The sequence below is a fragment of the Hakea prostrata genome, chromosome 3, assembly GCF_041222555.1.
Source record: "Hakea prostrata isolate BN-2017 chromosome 3, UWA_Hpros_2, whole genome shotgun sequence".
NCBI classification, from domain to species: Eukaryota; Viridiplantae; Streptophyta; class Magnoliopsida; order Proteales; family Proteaceae; genus Hakea; species Hakea prostrata.
Window position 1 is genome coordinate 73,273,080 of NC_142602.1, and position 21,023 is coordinate 73,294,102.

The 21,023-nt window shown below is 37.3% G+C and overlaps 2 protein-coding genes across 2 annotated transcripts; both read left to right on the forward strand.

Annotated features, from left to right (window-relative positions):
* Window positions 1–6,204: 6,204 nt before the first annotated feature.
* Window positions 6,205–13,691, forward strand: LOC149023022 (Sterile alpha motif (SAM) domain-containing protein). Its single transcript, XM_089150895.1, has 6 exons — window positions 6,205–6,625; window positions 9,544–9,611; window positions 9,720–9,997; window positions 12,432–12,506; window positions 12,594–12,656; window positions 13,225–13,691. Exons 1-6 carry the CDS (start codon window positions 6,519–6,521, stop codon window positions 13,267–13,269), a joined length of 636 nt encoding a protein of 211 aa, XP_089007021.1. The 5' UTR covers window positions 6,205–6,518; the 3' UTR covers window positions 13,270–13,691.
* Window positions 13,692–16,170: 2,479 nt separating this feature from the next.
* LOC149023023 (arginase 1, mitochondrial-like) lies at window positions 16,171–20,390 on the forward strand. The gene is made up of 5 exons (XM_089147745.1): window positions 16,171–16,488; window positions 17,879–18,018; window positions 18,899–19,058; window positions 20,055–20,188; window positions 20,379–20,390. Exons 2-5 carry the CDS (start codon window positions 17,902–17,904, stop codon window positions 20,388–20,390), a joined length of 423 nt encoding a protein of 140 aa, XP_089003871.1. The 5' UTR covers window positions 16,171–16,488; window positions 17,879–17,901.
* The last annotated feature ends 633 nt before the right edge of the window (window positions 20,391–21,023 follow it).

A 21,023-nucleotide genomic window follows, 5' to 3' on the forward strand; every position in this document is an offset into this window, starting at 1 on the left:
ACTGATCAAATTTTTTTTTTTTTTTTTTTTAAATTTTTTTTTGGGGGTAAAAGTAAAACATGAAACCTAGGATCCTTACAAGCAATACAAAGGTTGTATTACTGTATACTTGTATCCCAATTCAATATCTCATCTTTTAAAAGTTTCATATAACGTTACAGAAACCCCCAGAATTTTAGAAATTAAAATACGAAAATAAAAAAGGTTTCATATAAAAATAATTAAAAAAAAAATTTTTAATTTTTTTTTCCTTTTTAAAAATTTTTTTCATTAAAGATGGTATTACAAATACAAAGTTGTGGCATTATCTTTGTCCCTAAATCTGTGCATTGCAGCAATTTTTTTTGCCCAATATTGCATGTTATGGTCTTGAAAGAGTGTAATTTTTATGTCTCTTAAATTCTTTAGAATAGTAATGAGCTAAGGACCGGCACGGAAAAAATCTCATGAGTTGTGCTTTAGTTTGATTTTTTTTTTTTTTGGGTCTTTGACCCCGTTTTGTAATCAAAAAAAAAAAAAAAAGTAATGAGCTGAGGATGTGTTGTGTATGCCATGGTGTCAACTGTCAAGATTGGTAGTAGAAGAATGTGATCCATCTGCTTATCGTTGTTCCAAATTGTGTGAATCTTAATCTTCTTCTTTACCATTTGGTTCAATCAATGTGCCATTCCCTCTAATGTTGCCTTCATTGTGTTAATGTCATCCATGCTTCCCCATTCTAGGAATGTGATCTTGTTTTTTTCAAGTAGTCCCCATGTCCATACAGTCTTTTTTTTCCTTGTGTTGTCGCTTCCCTGCACAAAATTAAAATTGAACCATTGCATTTTTTATGATGAATGAGAGACTTATAGATGCACAACTAATTAAGAATGACTCCTTGTTCTTCCCCTCCTATGTTAGTCGAGTGTATGTGCATATCAGATGATCATTTATTTATAAACTCAATTGCTTTAATTGGGTTTGGATTTGTATCATTAAAAGCAACAGCATTGAGAAACAACCAAGTTGTATAACAAGTGAGAATAAGAATGTTAAAAAACCATTTAAGCATAGATTTATCAAGTCTAGACTGAAAAAAAAATAAAGGCAAAGTTGCAGATGAAGGCTATTATGACGGATATGGTCTATTCTAATGCCTAATGGTCCAGACGCCCAAATGAGTATACTCCATTCGCAATCCATAAGCATATGCTATAGCGTCTCCTCGCATTTGCCACATAGTGTTGCTGCACAATCCTGTTCGTCCCTTCAGCCGGTTAAACCTGCACAGATGAGCTCGACCGTGGAGGTCGAGTTTTCACCTCCGACGATCTAGTTAGAAATCCGACTCAGGAAGGCAAGAAAGTAATGAACAATAATAATACGAATAGTGATAATTCTATTCAGCGTACCTTTCTCTTGTGCTCCTTTACCTTTTTATAGATTTTCTATGTACGAGTTTGAATGAGACTCAAACCCTCATTAGGTTGTGATTAGACTCCTAGTCCTTGAGCCCTACTCGAACACAAGTAGTAGAGTCCTGGTTGAATACTGTTTCTTTGGCTAGAATCTTATTCAGATTTACCTTTTTATTCAACTTTATATTTATCCAACCGACCTTGACTTGGTTGGTCTAACTTGATCCGATCTGGTCGGACTAAGTTTGGACCGAACTGGTCTAATTGTTCTAACCGAACTGGGTTTAAACCGAACTGATTCTGGTCTATTTATTCTTTCCTCATCACATAGAGTACAATCAGATTGGATTGTTGTCTATCAACCGATGAGTGCCTTAACAGGGATCCTGCATGCAAACAACGCCAAAAAAAAAAAATTTTAACTTAGGATGAATAGTTAACTTCCAGATGAATATCCACCATGCTTTATCAGAATTACTACAAATTGCATACTTTTGATTCAAAACTCTATTGTAAGCAAGTTTAGCCAAGCAGCCATTCCACATAAAGTAGTGAACCCCAACAGTCCTCATGTAAACCAAAACTCTTGGTATATAAATTTGATTTATTTTATCGTGATCTAAATTGAAATGTAAAAACGATGTTCTCTAATCCATTTTTGTTGTGACATTGATTTTAAACCAACATTCTTCCCACGTTAGGTAAAAAGATTAGACACTTAACATAGCTTCCCATTAATTCAAGCTAGCCCCTCCCACCCCCACCCCCAGTGGTCAATGTTATGGCCGAATTTGTAGACTTTAAAAGTGTTCGAAAAATCTCAGGAGCGTATCTAACTTGGTGTGTTATTCTTTATGGAAGCTAAGCCTTGCTAGGCAATCAAAATTTGTTACAACAATACCATTGAACTCTTGAAATTTAAGGTATTTATTGCATTTAGTCCCTATTGTTGGAGCATTCCCTCTACATACTAAAATCAAAATTAAACTAAATTCGACCCAATCGAAACAGAATTGGATGAATCATTTGACACATCTAACAGTGTAAGTTTACTTTGAAAGAGAAATCAAGGTCTAAAGTATTGTGGTCAGGTGATTTTAAGAGATGTATCGTCTCATGACGAGCATTATTGTCATCATCATCAAGCCTTGTCACAACTAAATAGGGTTGAATACATCATACCTTCCAATTAACTCTGTTTAAGGACATACTAGATACAAGGCCTAAGCTATGCATATCATTTCTCAATATTTCTCTTAAGGTTATCTTAGGTCTACACCTAACTCTTATAATTCCTTCAATCTAGATTATATCACTTTCCATACAGGGGCATTCACAAGGCTCCACTGAATGTGGTCGTGGCACCTCAAACGGCTTTTTCGCTTATCATTTATTGGAACTACTCATAGATTAACACTCTAATATGTTCATTCTTTATCTTATCCTTCTTAATTTTACCACTCATCTATTTTAGCATCCTGATTATTGCTGCACTGAGTTTATTTATACGATTCTTTTTAGTAGCCCAATATTTTGCATCATACATCATAGCTGGTCGAACAACAGTCCTTAAAATTTTCTTTTGAGCTTTGAAGGAATACATCAATCACACTGACCCTAAACACAACTCTCCCCTTCATCCACCCTGCTTTAATTTTATGGGAAACATCATCCTATGTATTACCTTCTTTTATTTATGATTGAACCAAGATACTTAAGTCAATCGCTTTGAGGAATATCCTTGATGCATCTAAGTCTTTTCAACCTTTTAATCCTTGAAGAATGACCTGCAAAACAAGTTTAGATGTGGTCTAACTGTGGGGTCGGGAGGCCATCTCCAAAGGCTAAGTTAGAAAATGGAACACCACAGAGCTCTGGCTAGTCGCAGAGCTTAAATTGAATGTAGTAATGGAGGGAAATGATTCAAATACCTCAATTGTGCGTGGACCTATGATTTATATAGGGTTTACCTTTCCTTCCCGACCGTTGGATTCATCCGTATCTTCCCTTGGTGACTGTTGGATCTTAGGGTTTTACCCATCTTTTCGGTGATAAGGGCAGTTACCTTAATCAACACGATCGCCCCCCTCGTGTCAATTGTAGTTACCTGGTATAACTCAATCACGTATCCCAAATCCTTTGGGATCACGTTTATTTCTATAACTGCAACATTCATTCTCCCCAACGTAACTGCTTGGTTTGTACTCTAGACCAATCCCGATCAGTTTCTTGACCCGACCATGGTTGAGCGTCTAGAAATGGAGTCCATGACCCGAACGGGGTTGGACCCAATTTGGTATTTTTTTTATCCTCATCATGAGCCCCAGGCCAAGCGTTCGGGGCAAGCGAGGGCTTGGTTTTCCTTTTACCAATCACGATCATTAAGACGAGGCATATAGAGGGTCAAACGTCCTCTTGAATCTCAAGTGTTAGATTTTTTATTATCCTTCACAATGGTACATCTTAAGCCGCCCACGCTCCTCATATCATGCGTTACTCACTCCACTTGGTCTCTATCAACCGTACTCATCATTACCCTTAGGCTCGAACCGTCAATGATCATCAGCCGTTGATGAACATTGATCTCGTTCGATGATCAATTACACTCGCATCGTCACCCATTCTCGTTCATCGATCACATTCAATTTGGTTCATCCATCGTTAGCTGCTAAAGTCTAATAAACCCTCTCACTCTCTATTTTCATCTTTCACTTCTTTGCTCTGCGAATTTGCTTCTGCGAACTTACTTTCACTTTAAAGATTTTTGGCATCCTGTCCTACAATTCCAAGCTTTTCGTTCTTCAAGCATCAAATCTTCTTCCGAAAAAACAGACAAGTAAGTTCATCATTTCTTTGTTGTTTTCCCCAAATCCTTTCTTTTCTTTATGGTTCCTGATTCATTTTCCTTAGACTTGTAATTCTTTAATTCTTCTTCTTTGTTTAGAAACCCTTAGTTCAAACCTTAATTGTTTCTCATTTTCCCAATGGGTAGTGATAAGACCTTTGACGGAGATTCCGTTGATCGAATGATCGATGGGAGGACTTTGCTAACCAGGTAAGTCCTTCAGCCTCTATGGAGCTGTCTGGTGATCAAAATGAAAGGATCACTGATCGTTGGTTGTCTTCTATTCGTGTAAACGTAGCTAGGGACCAAAGAGTTTCTTCACCTTTCCAAAAGTAGAAAGCTCCTCAGAAAATAGTTGTAGGAAGCTCCCGACCATCAAAAAGGCCTTCTACTGGCCCTTTCTTTTATGTTTCTCACATTCATCCTAATGAGGTAAAAGAAATATCCTCTAACTTTTCTCTCCCTTCTTCTTACCTTCTTTGGGTCCCAAACCCAGATGAGAGAGTCAATTCCAATCCTCTTAAGGAATTCTCTATCTATGTAGATACATTCAAGAGTGGGGTTCGGTTTCCCTTCCATTCTCCTCTTTTTGCTGAAATTCTTAACCATTGGGAAATTTGCCCTGGTATGCTCCTCCCGAATAGCTGGAGACATATCGTTGGCTTCATAGGGCTTTGTCTCGAACTCCAAATAACCCCTTCCCTTGCTCTGTTTTCTCAATTTTATTTCCTTAGTAAGCCCAACCCCCCTGGGTGGGTGTTTCTTTCCAAGCGCTCCAAAAGCGCGTTAGGCTGGTTAGGTGGCATTCTAGCCCAAGGTACTTGCCCCTCGAATCATAAGGGGTGGCGTCAACGGTATCTATTTTGCCGAGTGCCCCCTTCTGAACTTAACTTCCTGATCACTTTGAGCCGCTTGAACCCTTATACTCGGGTTAATCGCCCTTTGCCAATTACTCTTGCTGAGGACAAGGCCACTCGAGCAATCAAGGCCATCAAACCATGTCAAGAGATCCATGGTCTTGCCATGAAATATGAGGCGGTTCTTCGTTTATGGGGTCTGGCCCCTGGTGAGCTTCCGAACACTTATGTTGTTTATTTATTTCTACGCACTTGTATTAATTTTCTTCTATATTGCAGTGCCTCTCGGTATAACCGAAGGCCGTAAAAGCCTTGGCCAAGCAAGGGTTTGAAGCCTGCGAGGATCGGGCAGCCCAAACCAAAGGCAAAGAAAAAGCACCCAAGGAATCGCCAGTTCCGAAGGCCAGCACCCCTACTGCCCCCAAGGGGCTCTGAAGATTAGGCAGGAACCCACTGCCAAAGGGAAAGAGACGGTTGATATTGTTGAGTCTACTTAAGATGAAATCAACTTGGCCAAGAGGAAGAAAGAATTGGACGACGATGTTGCTTCCAAGAGGAATAGAGTTGAGCAGGGAGTATCATACGTTCCTTCATGGAAGTTGAAGGTTCGGGACCTGGTCACCCGAAACCCTATTAGAGTTGTTTAGGGCCTGTTTGATTACATGAATCCAGAGATTTCAAATCTCTGGATTCCACAAATGGGAGATTTATACCCGTTTGGTTGTGTGAATCCCTGGATTCATGAAATCTAAAGATTCATGTTTTTACACTAAACACATGAATCTATAGATTTATGGATATGAGGTGAAATCCAGAGATTTCATCTTTACTAAAAAAGCGTTAAACATTTGAACAATGATTCCATAAATGTTTTTTTAGGAAGAATCTACAGAGTTCATTCCAAAGATTTAGGTTAACCAAATAGTTAATTTTATGAACCATGACTCCATAGATTTGAAATCTTTAAAATTTGAAAATCTTCAGATTCAAGTAACCAAACATGCCCTTAATTATTGAGAGAAATCCGACCATAAAAAAAAAATAAAAAAATAAAAATATTATTAAGAGAGAAAGCAAAGTCATGCCAAGGCACCATGCCCTTTTCTAAACGGGAAACGGGGCACTTGAAACTTCGGTTCGAGGGGGTGGGGAGCTTCGGGTAAAATCTTAAGTCGCGATCAAAACTAATTTCCACAGAAAATCCTATGTTTTGTCGGAATGACGTAGAAGTCCTCTTCCCCTCTTCACAGACTCAATCTTCCTCTGAAGTCCGGTTATCGGAGATATTCAATTTCCGAGATTCGACGTTTCGACTATCTCGCTTCATCGTCTCTGATTAAAATCTCATGGAAGTAGGTGGGCAAGACTAGGGTTGAGGTTAGGGTTAGGGTTAACTATTTTTCTGTTATTTCTTCTACCATGTACGCTGATCGGGTGACTGCTGGGACCAAGAGGTCTGTGAAGGAGCGGCTCAACGGAAACGCCGAACAAGATTTTGGTCGAAGTAGGCACACCAATAACAAAAGGTTTGTGTTTTCTTCTCCCTAAAATTTTCCTTTGAGGTTGGCATAATCTATGATTTCAATTTCGTTATCTTAGGAACTCCGCTCGATCCGCGAATTAATTTCCTTTTTCTCTTTGGTGGGTTTTAATTACTGCTGTAGTTTTCTGGAGGCCGTAGTGTTTCTGTTTCTTTTGTTTAATACTCTGTCCGTGTTTGGATTTGTTTTTGGACCCTTGTATTCTTCTAAAAATTTTGGTTTGCTTTGTTTTTCTTCAGTTTCATTTGTTGCTTCTCAGGGAGTCTATGCTATCTCATCATAGTGTGATTTTTTTCTTTCTTTTGTTAATATCTTTTTGATTCCTCTCTCTTACTTAGGAATGTATGAAGACTCAAGAGGCAATGTTGTTATATAGGATCCATCTTATGTGGATACTAAAATTAAAAGGCAAAAATAATGGCATTATTAATTGAAGCAAAGAATAAAGAATGGAGGAGAATGTATATCCTTTTAGAGTAACGCAAGCCAGATCCCAAACTTTGTTAGGTAAATCTCGTAGAAGGGAGAAAACCATGTGACAAGATGGGGTTTTCCTAAATGTCCCCACCATTTCAAAACCTATCTCAATGAGGTCATTCAGCTTAGGAGCTACTGAATCTTGCTTTTCAGCACCTATAATTAGATGTGTTGGATCCTCTATCTGGGAGGCACCCATTTATACTGATGAGAATCACTCTACCTCTGTAAGTGGAATAGCTTAAGAGGCAAAGTGGGCACCAAGCCTCAGCTCAGATTTAGCTGAGTGTGCCATTCCAATGTGCAAGCAGGAGCTGTGTGAGACTCTGAGGGTTGATCAAAATTCTGAAACACAGTTGCTGGAATTGCATCCCCAATTCTTTTAGGATCTTAAGTTCAAATAAATCACAAACAAGTTGATTGTCCTAAAAAATTGTGTCAATCATCTCTGAGGATCTGAGTTAACTTCTGAAGATAATGTTGTTTCCACCCAGCAGTCATCTCCAATGCTGACCAATAATGTGCAATGTGTATCTCCATCAGAGCTTACCTTGTTGACTGAGTGGCAGGTTGGATGGAATGCCAAGCCTATATGTATAAAATTATTTATGATGGAAAAAAAGGGTAGTGAGAAGAAGGACAAAACAATCTTCAGATGGAATGCCAGGGCCATATGTAGAATAGAAACACACCTTGGATGGAAAAAAGGCTAGTATACTCCAAAGAAGCTGAAGGAAGAATGGGCTTTCTGTATTCCATCAATGTTATTACTCACATGAAGACATGGAACTCTATGAAACTTATACAAAGAAAGTTTTAAACACTGGACCTGACATCAAACAATAAGGGGGATGTGTTTTGGTTTCTATTTTGGCTGCAACAACTTTGTCTTGAAAAGGAAAAATTAAATCAGGAATCTGATGTGGAAACTAGAAGTCAGAAGATTGTCAACTTCAGAAAAACTTAGTTTGACTGCCCAGTAATGTGACTGCTTTGTGGTATTTAAAACCTATGACTACAAGGATCTTCACGGGATAAAGAGCATCCTAAAGGTTTAGTTAAGTATAACTTTTGGGACTGATAGCATTAGGGAACTACAAGGATCTTCATGGAATATAGAGCATCCTAAAGGTTTAGTTAGCTATCACTTTGGGGTTGATAGCATTAGGGAACGTGCATGGCTTTTAGGTTTGAATCTTTGTAGTTTCCAATTTTGGAAATAGAATCTATGAGTTCCAACTCCCATCTAATCTCCATTTTCTTCCTGTTGCTTTGTGATCCGGATTTATGGAATACGAAATGTGCATATTGTGAAGACTCCTGGCATGCAGTGAGAATTAACTGGTTAGAACTTTTGTAGAAAACACACAACAGGGATATGCCTGATCCTTATCCTTAAAAACATGGTAATGGTTTCCGGCCAGATCTATAGGAACAGTAAAGAACCAGCTGAACGACTCCCCCATGATGCTCTCTTCCTGCAGTGTTGTAGGATTTATGGCTTTTTTGGTGATTGGAGTCCTTTTAGTTATCTCCTTAATAAAATCAGTGGTGGTTTAGAATAGAAAATGATTAGAGATACTGTTTTTTTTTAGGGGGGGGGGGTCTAAACTACAACACTTTTTATTCAAGGGGGGGGGGGTTTGAGTTGTTGTATCATGGTCTCATCCTATTTTTCTCATGGTACACAAAATTTATGGCAGTATATGTGTCTTGGGATCTCATTTCATGTTATAGTTCTTGTAGCTTACTTCAGAAATGTATACATTCGGAATGTCATTGGTTAGAATTGCGGATCTTTGTTGGCCATAGATCCATCTAGAGTCTAAAGCTGTAGTGTTGTAACTTCAGATGCCACCTTTAGTTCATGTATTTTATCCCATTTCACATCATTATAGGGCAATTCTAATTTTGATGATTCTCGGATTGTCCTGCTCTCTAATTTTCTCAAATTTTCATATCTTCTTTTCTATTTATCTGCTAGTCCTATACAGCTGTGACCCAGAGCCTAAACTGTCTTCTGTAATTCAACACTTAACTGAAACTTAATTCTTTTTGAAGGAGTCCAAGATGCTAAATTTTTTTTCCATTCTAAAACCTGTTTTATTTCCTATTTTTGCCTACCATTACCAAAGGCCATGACTTTCTCTTTTAGATCATCCCTGTAATCTTAGTTCCCCTGGTTCTCCATATTTCACGTTGCTTGTGGAGTACATCATGGATATTTGTTTTCTCTTAGTTGTGTTAACCAGATGTATAGTTTTCTGTCCCTATCTTTTTGCCAAGGATCCCAATGTTCTGAAAAAAAGAAAAGGGACTAGAATATGGTGTGGGTAGCATGATTAGGGCATGCTTAGTCTATTCAGTTTAAAGAAAGACTTCAGGAGATAACATTTTGGCCTTTTTTTCTACATAATATTTTGCAGGCAGAGGCCAAATGATGACAAATGGGAACATGATCTCTTCAAGGGTGATAATGAACCTCGTGCTGCAAGTATGAATTATCTCTGATCCTGTTACTTCTGTTTGAATTTTCTACTACAAATGTCCTTCTCACTTGAGGTTAAATTGATATTTGACTTTGTATTGATGGGATATGAAGACCGCAAAGTTGATGCCAAAGACCTTAGGTTGAAGCTTCAGAAGAAGAACTCATTGCAAGTATATCGAAGTGGAAAGAGTACTGTTGCAGGTGGTGTCCAGGATCTACGTGAAAAGCTGTCTGGCACAATGCAATCACAGCCACCAAATACTGATCCCCCAAAATCAAAGCTGGCAGCAGAGATTGCTAAACCTGCCAGAAAAACTGTTGCAGTTGAAACCCCAGCACCAGAAACCAAAAAAGCTCCTTCAACTTCAAGGAAAAAGACTCAACAGAAGGTATCTGACAGAACCCCCCCCCCCCCCAATATTTTCACATGGTCTTTCCCACACTCATGTTCACACCTGTTCCGTAAAGTGCAATTGCTAATAGAAATATCTCTGGTACTGGATCCATGTTATGACTGTGCTTTGTTAAGATTTTAAAAAGAATTGGGTATGATATTCTTTTATTATCTCAAAGAAGTAGAACAGTTTCTTAATATATCCTGTTTTGTTCTTCCCCAGTTTCCCCTTTTCTGGTTTCTGTGCTCTAATGAGTTGTATATTATGCATCAAAATGTTACATTGTTGTCAATAATTATATAGTACCATAATTTCAAGATAAGAAAACCATATCTTTGCATATGTTGTGCAATATAACAATTGTGGAACTCCATGGTTTATATGTGTCTAATGTTCTGAGGGTTAGGATTTCCATTCATAGGTCCCACCTCATTGATTGCATGGCCCTAATGAGAGCCTGATATGATGATTTCCTACTCTGATTTGTAGATAACAATTGTGGAACTCCATGGGTTTTATGTGTCTAATGGTCTGAGGGTTAGGATTTCCATTCATAGGTCCCACCTCATTGATTGCATGGCCCTAATTAAAGCCTGATATGATGATTTTCAACTCTGATTTGTAGATTCTCTTTTGGCAGCTTTACTGGATTTGTTTTTTCTAGTTATCCAGATTATAGATGGTGATGGTCAGATTATCAGTTGATTCTTAACCTAGGCAATCTTTGGTTGGGACTGATCCAGTTGTGGGTTTCTATTCCTTATACCCCAGATCCGTGTTTCTCCCTAATATGATACTAGGTAATGTAGCCAATTACAATGATTATGGTTTTCTTTTACATATGTGTCTTTTCCATGGAAAATTGATGCAATGCTTGGCTACATCAGTGTTGGTGATTTTAATAATTTTTATTTCATCATATGGAGAGGATTTCTCATTAGGTCAGTGTTTGATATATGTTTGGACTGCTTCTTATAAAAGGACCTACCTAGTGCACAAGGCTCTTCCATTATGGAATCTGAGTTCATAATGCATGAAGCCTTACAGTTGCTTTGTGTAGGTGCTGTTTTTCGACTCAAATCCATGAATTGAATAATCTTGCCAATTTGCCATTATGCTGAGGTCGACATTGTCAGGGAGTTTTTCTTGTAGAGTTCCTTAAATTTGTAGATCAAATTAGTGCAACAGCAGGAAGATCAAATTTGTTTGCTAAACTTCAAAATCAGGTTTTCCAACTTGTGTAAACTTCCTTGTTGGGAACTCAGGATGGTGAATCTGAGTGTATGTGTATTCCTTTGGCTTTTTTGTAGCTTCTGTTATTGGTTATTTAGTTTATCGGGACATGTGGGCTGCATACAGGGATTAACTACCCTGATGGCATAAGTATAAATAGAGATGATCTTGCCTTCTGTGTCACAGGACATGTAGAGCAGTTTGGAGCACCAAAATTGTCTATTTGTCGTTAATCTTTATTACGAGATTGATAGTTACCATTGGATGCATGAACATTGTGAGCACATTTATTTATTTGATGAAGTAACAGACTTATATTGTCCAAAGGCCAAATGGTATAGATGGGGGTGTACAAGGTGTCTGTAAATCTTAAAGATGTCGTTATTTATTGGGGCTGGCCACATATTAGTTCATATATGGAACGAAGTGAGATGAAGAATGATTGTCCAGAACCATTTATTTATTTATTTTTTGATTTATTGGATAGTAAAAAGTTCATAGAAAGCATAAAATTCTTACTATATATCATGCGGGAAATAATCATTTGCTAATATTGAAGTTTTACCCATTCAATCATCAAGCCATGATCAGCAGGATGGTGGTTCTGATCTGAGGCTGTGAGACATGTCAAATTATTGGCATGGCGGATCCATTTGCTGATTCATCATAGTCAATGTAACATCCCATGTCAATGGATTGTTTCCCTATAAATAAACTCCGCTTGTACATGTTAGAACAATGAACAATTTGTCTGGGGAAATCCCTGTGAGACTGTAAACTTCGGTATTTGATTTATTAAGATCTTCTTTTTTATTTTAAAATGCAATGATGGTTGGCCCTTTGGATTGTTTATTTATTATTTTTTATTCTTTTACACTTGGGGAATAACAGGTACCAGAAACTTATCTTCTCAAGTCAATGCACCACCCTGTGCACATATGTGGTGCATTGGATGGTACACCTATATTTGATAGATTAATTTTCCATACCTGCTTGATTGTCTATAGGTATTTTATCCTCATGTAGCCGATAAGCATCCTTAATCACAAGGAGGACAAGGATAGGAACAAACTTTTTATTTTCCCTTTTAGTTCTGCCCTAATGGGTCAGTTTCTTAGGTTGCAAATATCTGAAGACTGATCCAAATGACCTTTTGCCTTACCTTTATTGTTAACTCATATGCTGAACCATGCAGGATGAAAAATCAATGGAAGGGTTTTTGCAGTCTCTTGGTCTTGAAAAATATCAGATCATTTTTCAGGCCGAAGAAGTATGTACCTTTTACCTCCTCCTGTGTTGAACCCTGTGTTTTGGGGCTTTATGTATTTAGCTTAATGTCTCTCATTGCTTCTGGCAGGTTGACATGACGGCTCTGATGCACATGACTGATGAGGATCTCAAGGCAATGGGGATTCCAATGGTGAGCTCAAGAAGAATTTCAGCTGCCATGAAGTGTTTCAGTTTTCTGCTAAACTGATATAATTATCTATTTCTTGCACTATCAAACTAGTAGCATAGCTCTTAATTAATTGTCCCTGCCTTAGAATTTTATGGTGTGTTGCCTGGTTAGGAATATATACCCAGAATGATGTTTACTAGGTAAACATTTGTCCCCTGCATGCGCCGGAAAGAGTTTGATTTCTTGGGAGTATATCTCCTTTCATGGGAGAGGTTTGTGTTATGAGTTCCATCCTTGATGAGCTTATTAACTCTTCTTCCTTTTTCCTTTTTTTTTTGTGTCACATCGGTTGGGAGAGACGTGAACTCGTGTTCTCAAGCAGGTCTATCTGAGTCTGAGATCTCCTTATCTCTACCCTCGAGTCTCCCCGCACAAATACGGTGGAGGCTGTAGACATGGGTAGAGGATCCAGATTCGGTTTTATCTGCCCTTGCTTTGTCATCATCAACATGATGGTTTGTACCTTTGACATTTTGACCTTTCCTCATCTTATGCATAATTTTTTTTTGATTCACTTGTGCAATCTCAGGGTCCTAGGAAGAAGATACTTCTGGCATTGGGTTCTAAAACCTGATGAAGGTATAGTGCTCGAAGGTGGTGGAGTTACTGTTCACTCTGGAGATGGGCAAATTTAATACAATTATTGAGTTCGGTGTGAGCATGTCATGTATCCTATTTCAATTAATTAGTTTTAGTTTTGATGAAAATGGTTTCAACAGGATAGCGGATTGGTGGTGCCAAACCAACGGAATCAAGATTTTGGGCTCAAGGAAGATGTTTACTTTGACGAATTTATTGGCATCTCTGTAATTGAGTTTTTTTTGTTTTAATCCTTTCTAATCCATGATCTTGTTCGGTCCCCTTGTTTCCCTTACCCAACGTATATTATTATGGTTTAACATTGCAATCTTACCATATTTTAGAAAAGAGAATCTTGTATATAGGATCATTAAATTTCTTTCGTGAATTTAAGAGATCATTTCTAATCCCCCACTCCTTCCCCTCCCGGCTCCTCCTCCCGGCTCCTGCTCCAAAAATGTTAGGCTGTGTTTGTTTGCTGAATAAAGGTGGGGTGGGAAAATTCTTGAAAAAAGTGTAGATTTTTTACTTTTTCCTTTAATCTCAAAATTGTAGATTGTTTGGTTGTTTAGGGTGGTAAAGTGAGAAACAAGTTGTCTGGTGATGTGGCACCTCAACTTTCTCATCTCAAGCCATTTTAAAACCCTATAAATTTGGTGGGATTTTGTGGGAAAGTTTGGAATAATAAAAAGTGAGATCCATCATTATTATTTTTTCACAAAATTCTTTCATTTCCTTTTCCCTCACTCCACCACACATGGGACCCATATATATATTTTTTTCCACCCCACCTTTGCAAACAAATGTAGCCTAAGAGATCAGAAGCTGAACTCCCTCATTTCCATAGTCATCTTTAAGACCATTATTAGAATTCAGATGATTGTTAGAATTCAAATAAATTTTCAAATATGACCAAAGTATATGTTGAGAAGTTTTAAAGATACATCAACAAGTATCATTTTCCTTTTTCTTTCTTTTGTTGGGAGCGCTTTCTGGCAATGGTGGGGGCGATGGTGTGTGTTTTTCGGCAAGCTGAATGAAGATGGATAAAGAGGGAATTTCTTTATCCGGCTACTATTTGCATGGTAAAACGCTTCGGCGAATTTTGCCCCGAAAGCTGCACCGTAAAACGAAGTTAAATAATATTGCTGGAAAATTGCTAAATATTGCCAGAAAATGTTGAATTGAAAAAATTGGCAAAAATTGACAGTGAACCTGCAAAGTTGCCAACTGTGTTTAGCTTCATGGTTGAAATCCTTCCATCATTAGCGAAATCCTTGCTTTGATGGAGAAAACTGAAGAAGTGAAGAACTGAAGAAGAAGACGATGACGAACTCAAAACAATCAAACTTTACGACTCAAACTCAAGTAGCATTTTAGAAAGTGTGAAATATGCTTGAACCCTTCCATCTTCTGTTGTTCACTTGTTCTTCACTTCTTCTCTTTTCTCAACGCCGGAATCATTGAAACCACTTCTTGAAATATAAACCTTCGCCGGAACCACCGCCTGTTTCTTCTCTTTTTATTTGTTTAAAATCTCAATGAAGGGCGAAGATGTGAAGACTGAAGTTTGATTCAAACTTATCCGGTTATCCCACATGCAAGTGACACACCACTTTGAAAAATGAAAAGAGGTTGCGTGACGATAGAAATGGGTTGGGATTTTGAAGTTTAAAAGTGGATGGGACCTTGGGATTGCGTGTCATGACCTCATGATAATAGGGTATTATAGGTATTGGTTTGGAAATCAGGATTTGGGATTAAAATTGAATGAGGAGATCGACGAGATTTCGCCGATTCGCCTGATAAGAAACTGGCGAATTCAGCTGAGATTTCGCACCTTAAATATTTGAGAATAGGGTAATGGGGGTGTATATGTAATTTTCAATGCAATGAGAAAGGGCCAAAGGGGTATAGTAATAGTTTAATTTTTCTCTTTTTTCTTTCTAATTGAGACTATATATGGTCATTTTGCCACGGCTGTTTACAGCCGAGGGACGACGTTCACTTATTTGGATCCATCTGTAATTTTTGGTAGGAGAGGGGTCAAAAAGTTTAAAGTCTGGGGTGTGCATGAAAAAAAAAACTTGATTTATTTTTTACATGAATGGACATTATTTATCCCAAAAAAAAAAAAAAAGCAAAAAAAGAATGCACATTATTTATGTGAACCTAAAACCCATCTGAGCTAGCCTGGGCATTAAATGACAAAGTTACTAGGTAGGGATTGGGCTTCGGCTAGGCTTGCATTTGTTGGTCTCATTAGAGTTAACCGTCTATTAGCATGGATTTCTTGTTTTCTAGTTAGTTCTGAGGTCGTTACTTTTTTTTTTGGTATCTGAGATTTATCGGGGCGGCTTTGCGTGCACCTTGATTACATCCTCAGGGGTGCTTTGTCGTCCGCAAGAGTCAAACCCATGACCTCTCCACTGAGAAGTATGGATCTTACCATTCTACCAACCCTGCATTGACGGCTTTGTCGTCTGCAAGGATCTTCTAGGTCATTACTTGATACAATCATATAAGGCTTTAGCTATACATACCCTTTCTCACTGTTTCTCCCACTATTATCTTTGGTTTACTCCATCCATAATTCTTCTAATTCATTCATTTGATCTGAATGAAATCCTTTTTTTTTTGCCATTTATAGTGACTTGGGCACAAGTCTCTTGTAATTTGTTGTTTATTAGCAAAAGATAGGAAAGTTGGCACCAATCTAGCTGAAGCTCTTGCTTTTGGAGTTTGGACCCAACTTTAGAGTTGGTAGGTTAGGGTAATTCTTTATAAGCACAGAGAAAGATTGAAATAAAAAAAAAAGATTCAATTCTTTTTCACCAAAAAAAAAAAAAAAAAAAAAAGATTGAAATAAAATCATTGAAAGATTCAATTCTTCACGAATGACGTGGATCTGAGACCATCCTTGCCCACACAAACCAACCATGCATCATGCATGCATCCGATGTGCTCCTCTCCTTCCCTCGAGGCCAACTTCCAAAGCAGCTGATCACATTTTCATGATTTGCAGCAATGGTAAACTAAACACTTGTTTCAACCACACGCAGCCTAAAACCTAACCATGAAAAAGGGCATCGAAAAATGTGTTTTCAATTATCGACTACTGTTCTGTTCCAACACTCTCAGCATCGAAATAGGTTGCTGCTGTTGCTTCTTCTTCTGCATCCACATCTCTTCCTAACTATCGCCGTCTTTTCAGGTACTAATTCAATCTTTGCTTTCATTACTTTCTCCTGCATCTTCGTTTTGTGATATTCTCTTCCCATTCTCGATCTTCTGATCAAAATTTCTCTGTTTTAAGACAATCCCCCTAACCATTTCAGGTAACAATTCCGGAAATTTTCTTCTTTTTCAACTTTTACTCCTTCGTGTCTGTTGATTTTTCATTTAGTGATGACAACAATGCCTAACTAATCGAGTCCGAGATATCTGCCCCATTATTGTCTTTATGTTTGTTTTTCCTGCTATTAATGTTGTTATGATGCTTTGAGGTTTCCATTGCATGCTTTACTAATATAATGATGGATGATCTCTCGTTGGGGAACTCGATTGGAATGTGCTGCTTTAAGTACTGCGCTTTCGAATAAGTAAATAAATAAATTGTGCATCTCATTTTCGTTCTGATTTACTATTTGTGCATCTCTATACTAGGGTTTTTCTTGACTGAACCCGTTTATGGAAAAGTTGAATCATCCAACCAAGCAGATGTCCTGTAAAATCGTGTTGCATTTTAAAACAAGTCCTTCAGACTGCTACTCTTGGGTAGCCTTCTGAAAGAAATAGCATTATACAGGTTACTAGTATTCTGTGCAACCTTGTAAATCTGTACTCTGTTTTCTTTCTTCCCGATATGTATTTACAATCAAGGTTTTACTTCCTCATTAAGATCCTACTTCCTGCAACTAGATGGTACGATTCAAAGGTAATTGTATTACCAGATAGGTTAATCTAGTAAAACTTGCAACCTATTTAAACTATATAAACATATCAAAACTGACAACTGCATCTAAGGTGGCGAGATAACATAATTCTGTAGACTCTCCTTATTGTCCTCTCAGATCTGATTCGCTATCCACTGGTCAAATGTTGCTTCAATGTGAGACTGGTTTTCAAGACTTTCTTGTGATTTGTTTTTGATTAATTTCTGTTATAGATAGAAGCTCAGTAGAAAATCCTATCTCTATGTTGATTGATTTATTAATATCTCTGTTAGCTTGTATGATGTGAAGGAGTGTTAGAGAAACTTAGGAATATGTATTCTATTATATTGTGTATAGTTGTACCTAAACTTAGAGAGTTTTAAATGTAAAGACTGATCTCACACAATCTGATATAGTCCCATATTCTTTCCAACTCTATAATCTCACATGGTATGAGAACTTATATTTATAAACTCTCTAAGTTAGTTAAGGTACAACTTTGCACTGTATAATAGAATACACCATATATTCCTAAGTATCTCTTACAGGAGCTCAGCTAATATTATGCCTTAGATTTCTTTAAATTTATTGAATACCTAGAAAAGAAGCATGAACTTTAATTTATTTGTTGCAGATACATTTAACAATCAAATAATCAAATTGTCATAGGGCCTTAGTTTGAGTTCACAGTCATGTGGAAGACTGGGAAGCAGGGGATTAACTACTTACATCAACTGAGTTCAGAGAAGGGCCAGAATCGTGTTGTTGAAGCATCTCTTACTCTTATCCGTGAGAGGGCAAAACTCAAGGTTCGATTTTGTTCCATGTAATATACTACTATCTCAACAAACCTTTCCTCCTTTAACTTGTGGAGTGATCTGTGACACATATCTGTCTGTGGTTTTGTCTTCTGCACATTATGTCAATTATTTTATGACATCTAGTTTCATATTAGCTGTTGTTTAATAATGACTAAGATGTGATTGTACCTGGAAAAATATACTTGAAGAATGATCACAGAAAGATGGTGCATATACAAAATTTTAATGTACTCTAGTCTTGTTCACTCACTTTGCATCTCTGTTAGCCTGCCAATCAACTTAAAAACAAATAGACTTCAAAACTAGACTTTTTCTCCTCTCTAATTTTGCGAAGCTCACAGTTAGCAGCCGTTAGTGCAACAATCACTGACTGTTCTAAAGTTACTGGAGTATAGAGTTTATGTGCAAATTTTTGTTCTGAACTGAATGCCCCTATTTAACTAAAGAGCTATTATGATTTTACCCAGCATTGAAGTGCATGATGAATTCTTGCTTTGAAATTCCATATTAATTTTCTTCTACCTATTAGTGGTTTGATCACAAAGGGGGCAATTTGGTTCTTTAGTTAAGCTTTTCCCTACAAAAGATCCTGCGAGGCTTTCCCTTAGATAAAAGATCATGATACTGGACTCTGCATCACAAATTTGATAGAACACTCTGCAATTACTTCTATTTTGGCATGTTCCTTGTAATTGCTGGATATAAAGGATGTTTATATTATTCAAAGACTCAGTTCTCTAATTTTCTCATGCGTATATACTCATTAATACATGTATATTTTGCCTTTCATTTAAGAGACATTGAGCTTTCACCATCTACAATATGACTCCATAAGCTACAGCCGAAGGGTTAATATTGATTTCTTCAGGGGGAGCTCGTTCGAGCATTAGGAGGTGCTAAGGCATCAGCATCACTTCTTGGGGTTCCTTTGGGGCATAACTCATCTTTTCTTCAAGGACCTGCATTTGCTCCTCCACGGATTAGAGAGGCAATCTGGTGTGGCAGCACAAACTCTACAACAGAAGTAGGTAAGTGCAATGCTGTTTCATTTGACAGAAGAGCTTGTGACGTACTCACCAATGTTGTACATTTCATATGTTTGTCAATTATGATGGCTTTTAGTTGTTGTATTGTTTTGGTAGACTGAAGAAGTTGAAAGCAGATATTGTTTATTTTACCATTCGGTGTAGTCTGGGAAAACAAGTCTTTGCAACTTCTCAGTGAAGAAGGGATATACGTTCAATTGTCTTATCCACATTGTATACTTGACTAGTAATTAACAAGGATTTGCTACTCACTGACTGCTTAGGAATGTATCTGTAAAAAGTTATGTGACTTTGTTCCCACTCATTCAGGAGTATTGGCAAGGATACTAGAAAGTGAAAGCAATACAATTCTTAGGTGAAACCCTTAGTCATTTCAGTTAAAAAGTACCACTATATTTCTAAGATTGTTAATATATCAATAGAAACTTCATTTCCACCTAGATAGTTTGGGATTCTAACTGTGGATTTTTATTTTATTGTGGACTAGAAATAATTAGATTCCCAATTTCTGAGCCAGTGTCTTCTCAAAATTTCATGAAGAAAATAATATTGAATTTTAGGGGTTTAGCGCATAGAAAAGAAAGACAAAATTTTTGAGTATTTCAATGAACCAAAGTGCCAGCAGCTGTCTGATTTCCCCATCCAAAGTCTTCCAGTGATAAGCTGGAGGAAAGGTGAGGATGACATCAAGGGATTAGCTTTCTAATCAATTTTGTGTATCCAGGATGATATGATGCTCTGATCATAAATAGAAAAAGGGTAGTGTCACGTTTTAAAAAATTCACTGATATGTGATCTCGAGTCAGCCTCCTGGAGAGCTTGTATGACCTTTGGAGACTGACAAGGGTATACAGAAGTCCAAAATTTGTTCGTGCTTATTTATCTTTTTGTAGCAACATGTTTGACTTTGTATTTCTTATCCATTTCGTATGTGTGAGCTTTTCTTATTTCAATGTTATACGTGGTATGGAATCTCAGGGAAAGATTTAAAGGATCCTCGTGTTTTAACTGACGTTGGAGATGTTCCTGTTCAAGAGATTCGAGATTGTGGTGTAGAAGATGATAGATTGATGAAAGTTATAAGTGATTCTGTGAAACTTGTAATGGAAGAAGTAAGCCTCTCTCTTTCCTTTCTTCTTTGTTCTTTTTCCTCTCCCCCCCCAACAATATATCTGTTTTAGGTTTCCCATTGAGGGTTGCTTTCTTATCTTCTAGAAATTCAGAAAAAGAAAACATCTGATGGAGCCATCGAGTGTGGGCCTTTGTTCGTTTTAGTTTGAAACTTCCTTTCTTTTATGACAGGTTGTTCATTGAAAGAGGAGGCTTGAGGGGGATGATAACACTGAAAGTTCCTTTACTTAAACACAAATGCTAAACTATTGGATATACATATAGAGTAGAAAGAAAGACATAAGCCAATCTATTGTATTAAAGGTGGGGGAAATTTCACCCCGTCCATCATGACCAAATAATTTTGCTTCTCTGGCATGAAAGGCTAATATGGCTGTCTCAGTTCCTGCATCCTTATTTGTATTCAAAAGAATCCTCGTACATTTGCTTTGTTATTCTTAGTATTCCATGTGATTACTGTTAACACTCACTCCTGAAAATAGCTATAGTTAGTGCCTATTAGTTATTTTTTTATTATCATTTTTTCTTTTGATACCATAATAAGACCTATTCAGTTGCATGTAGTATATTTATCTGCAATGAGTCGTGAAAATGTTAGATTTATTTTCGGGGGAATCTCATTGCATGGTTCTTTCGTATGCTTTATATAGATAAATTTTGAACTGAAGATAGCTTTAGTTACTGCCTATTAGTTATTTTTTTTTAAAATTTTCCTACCATAGTAAGACCTATTCAGTTGCATGTAGTATATTTATCTGCAATGAATCGTTGAAAATGTTAGATTTTGTTTTGGAAATCTCATTGCATGGTTCTTCT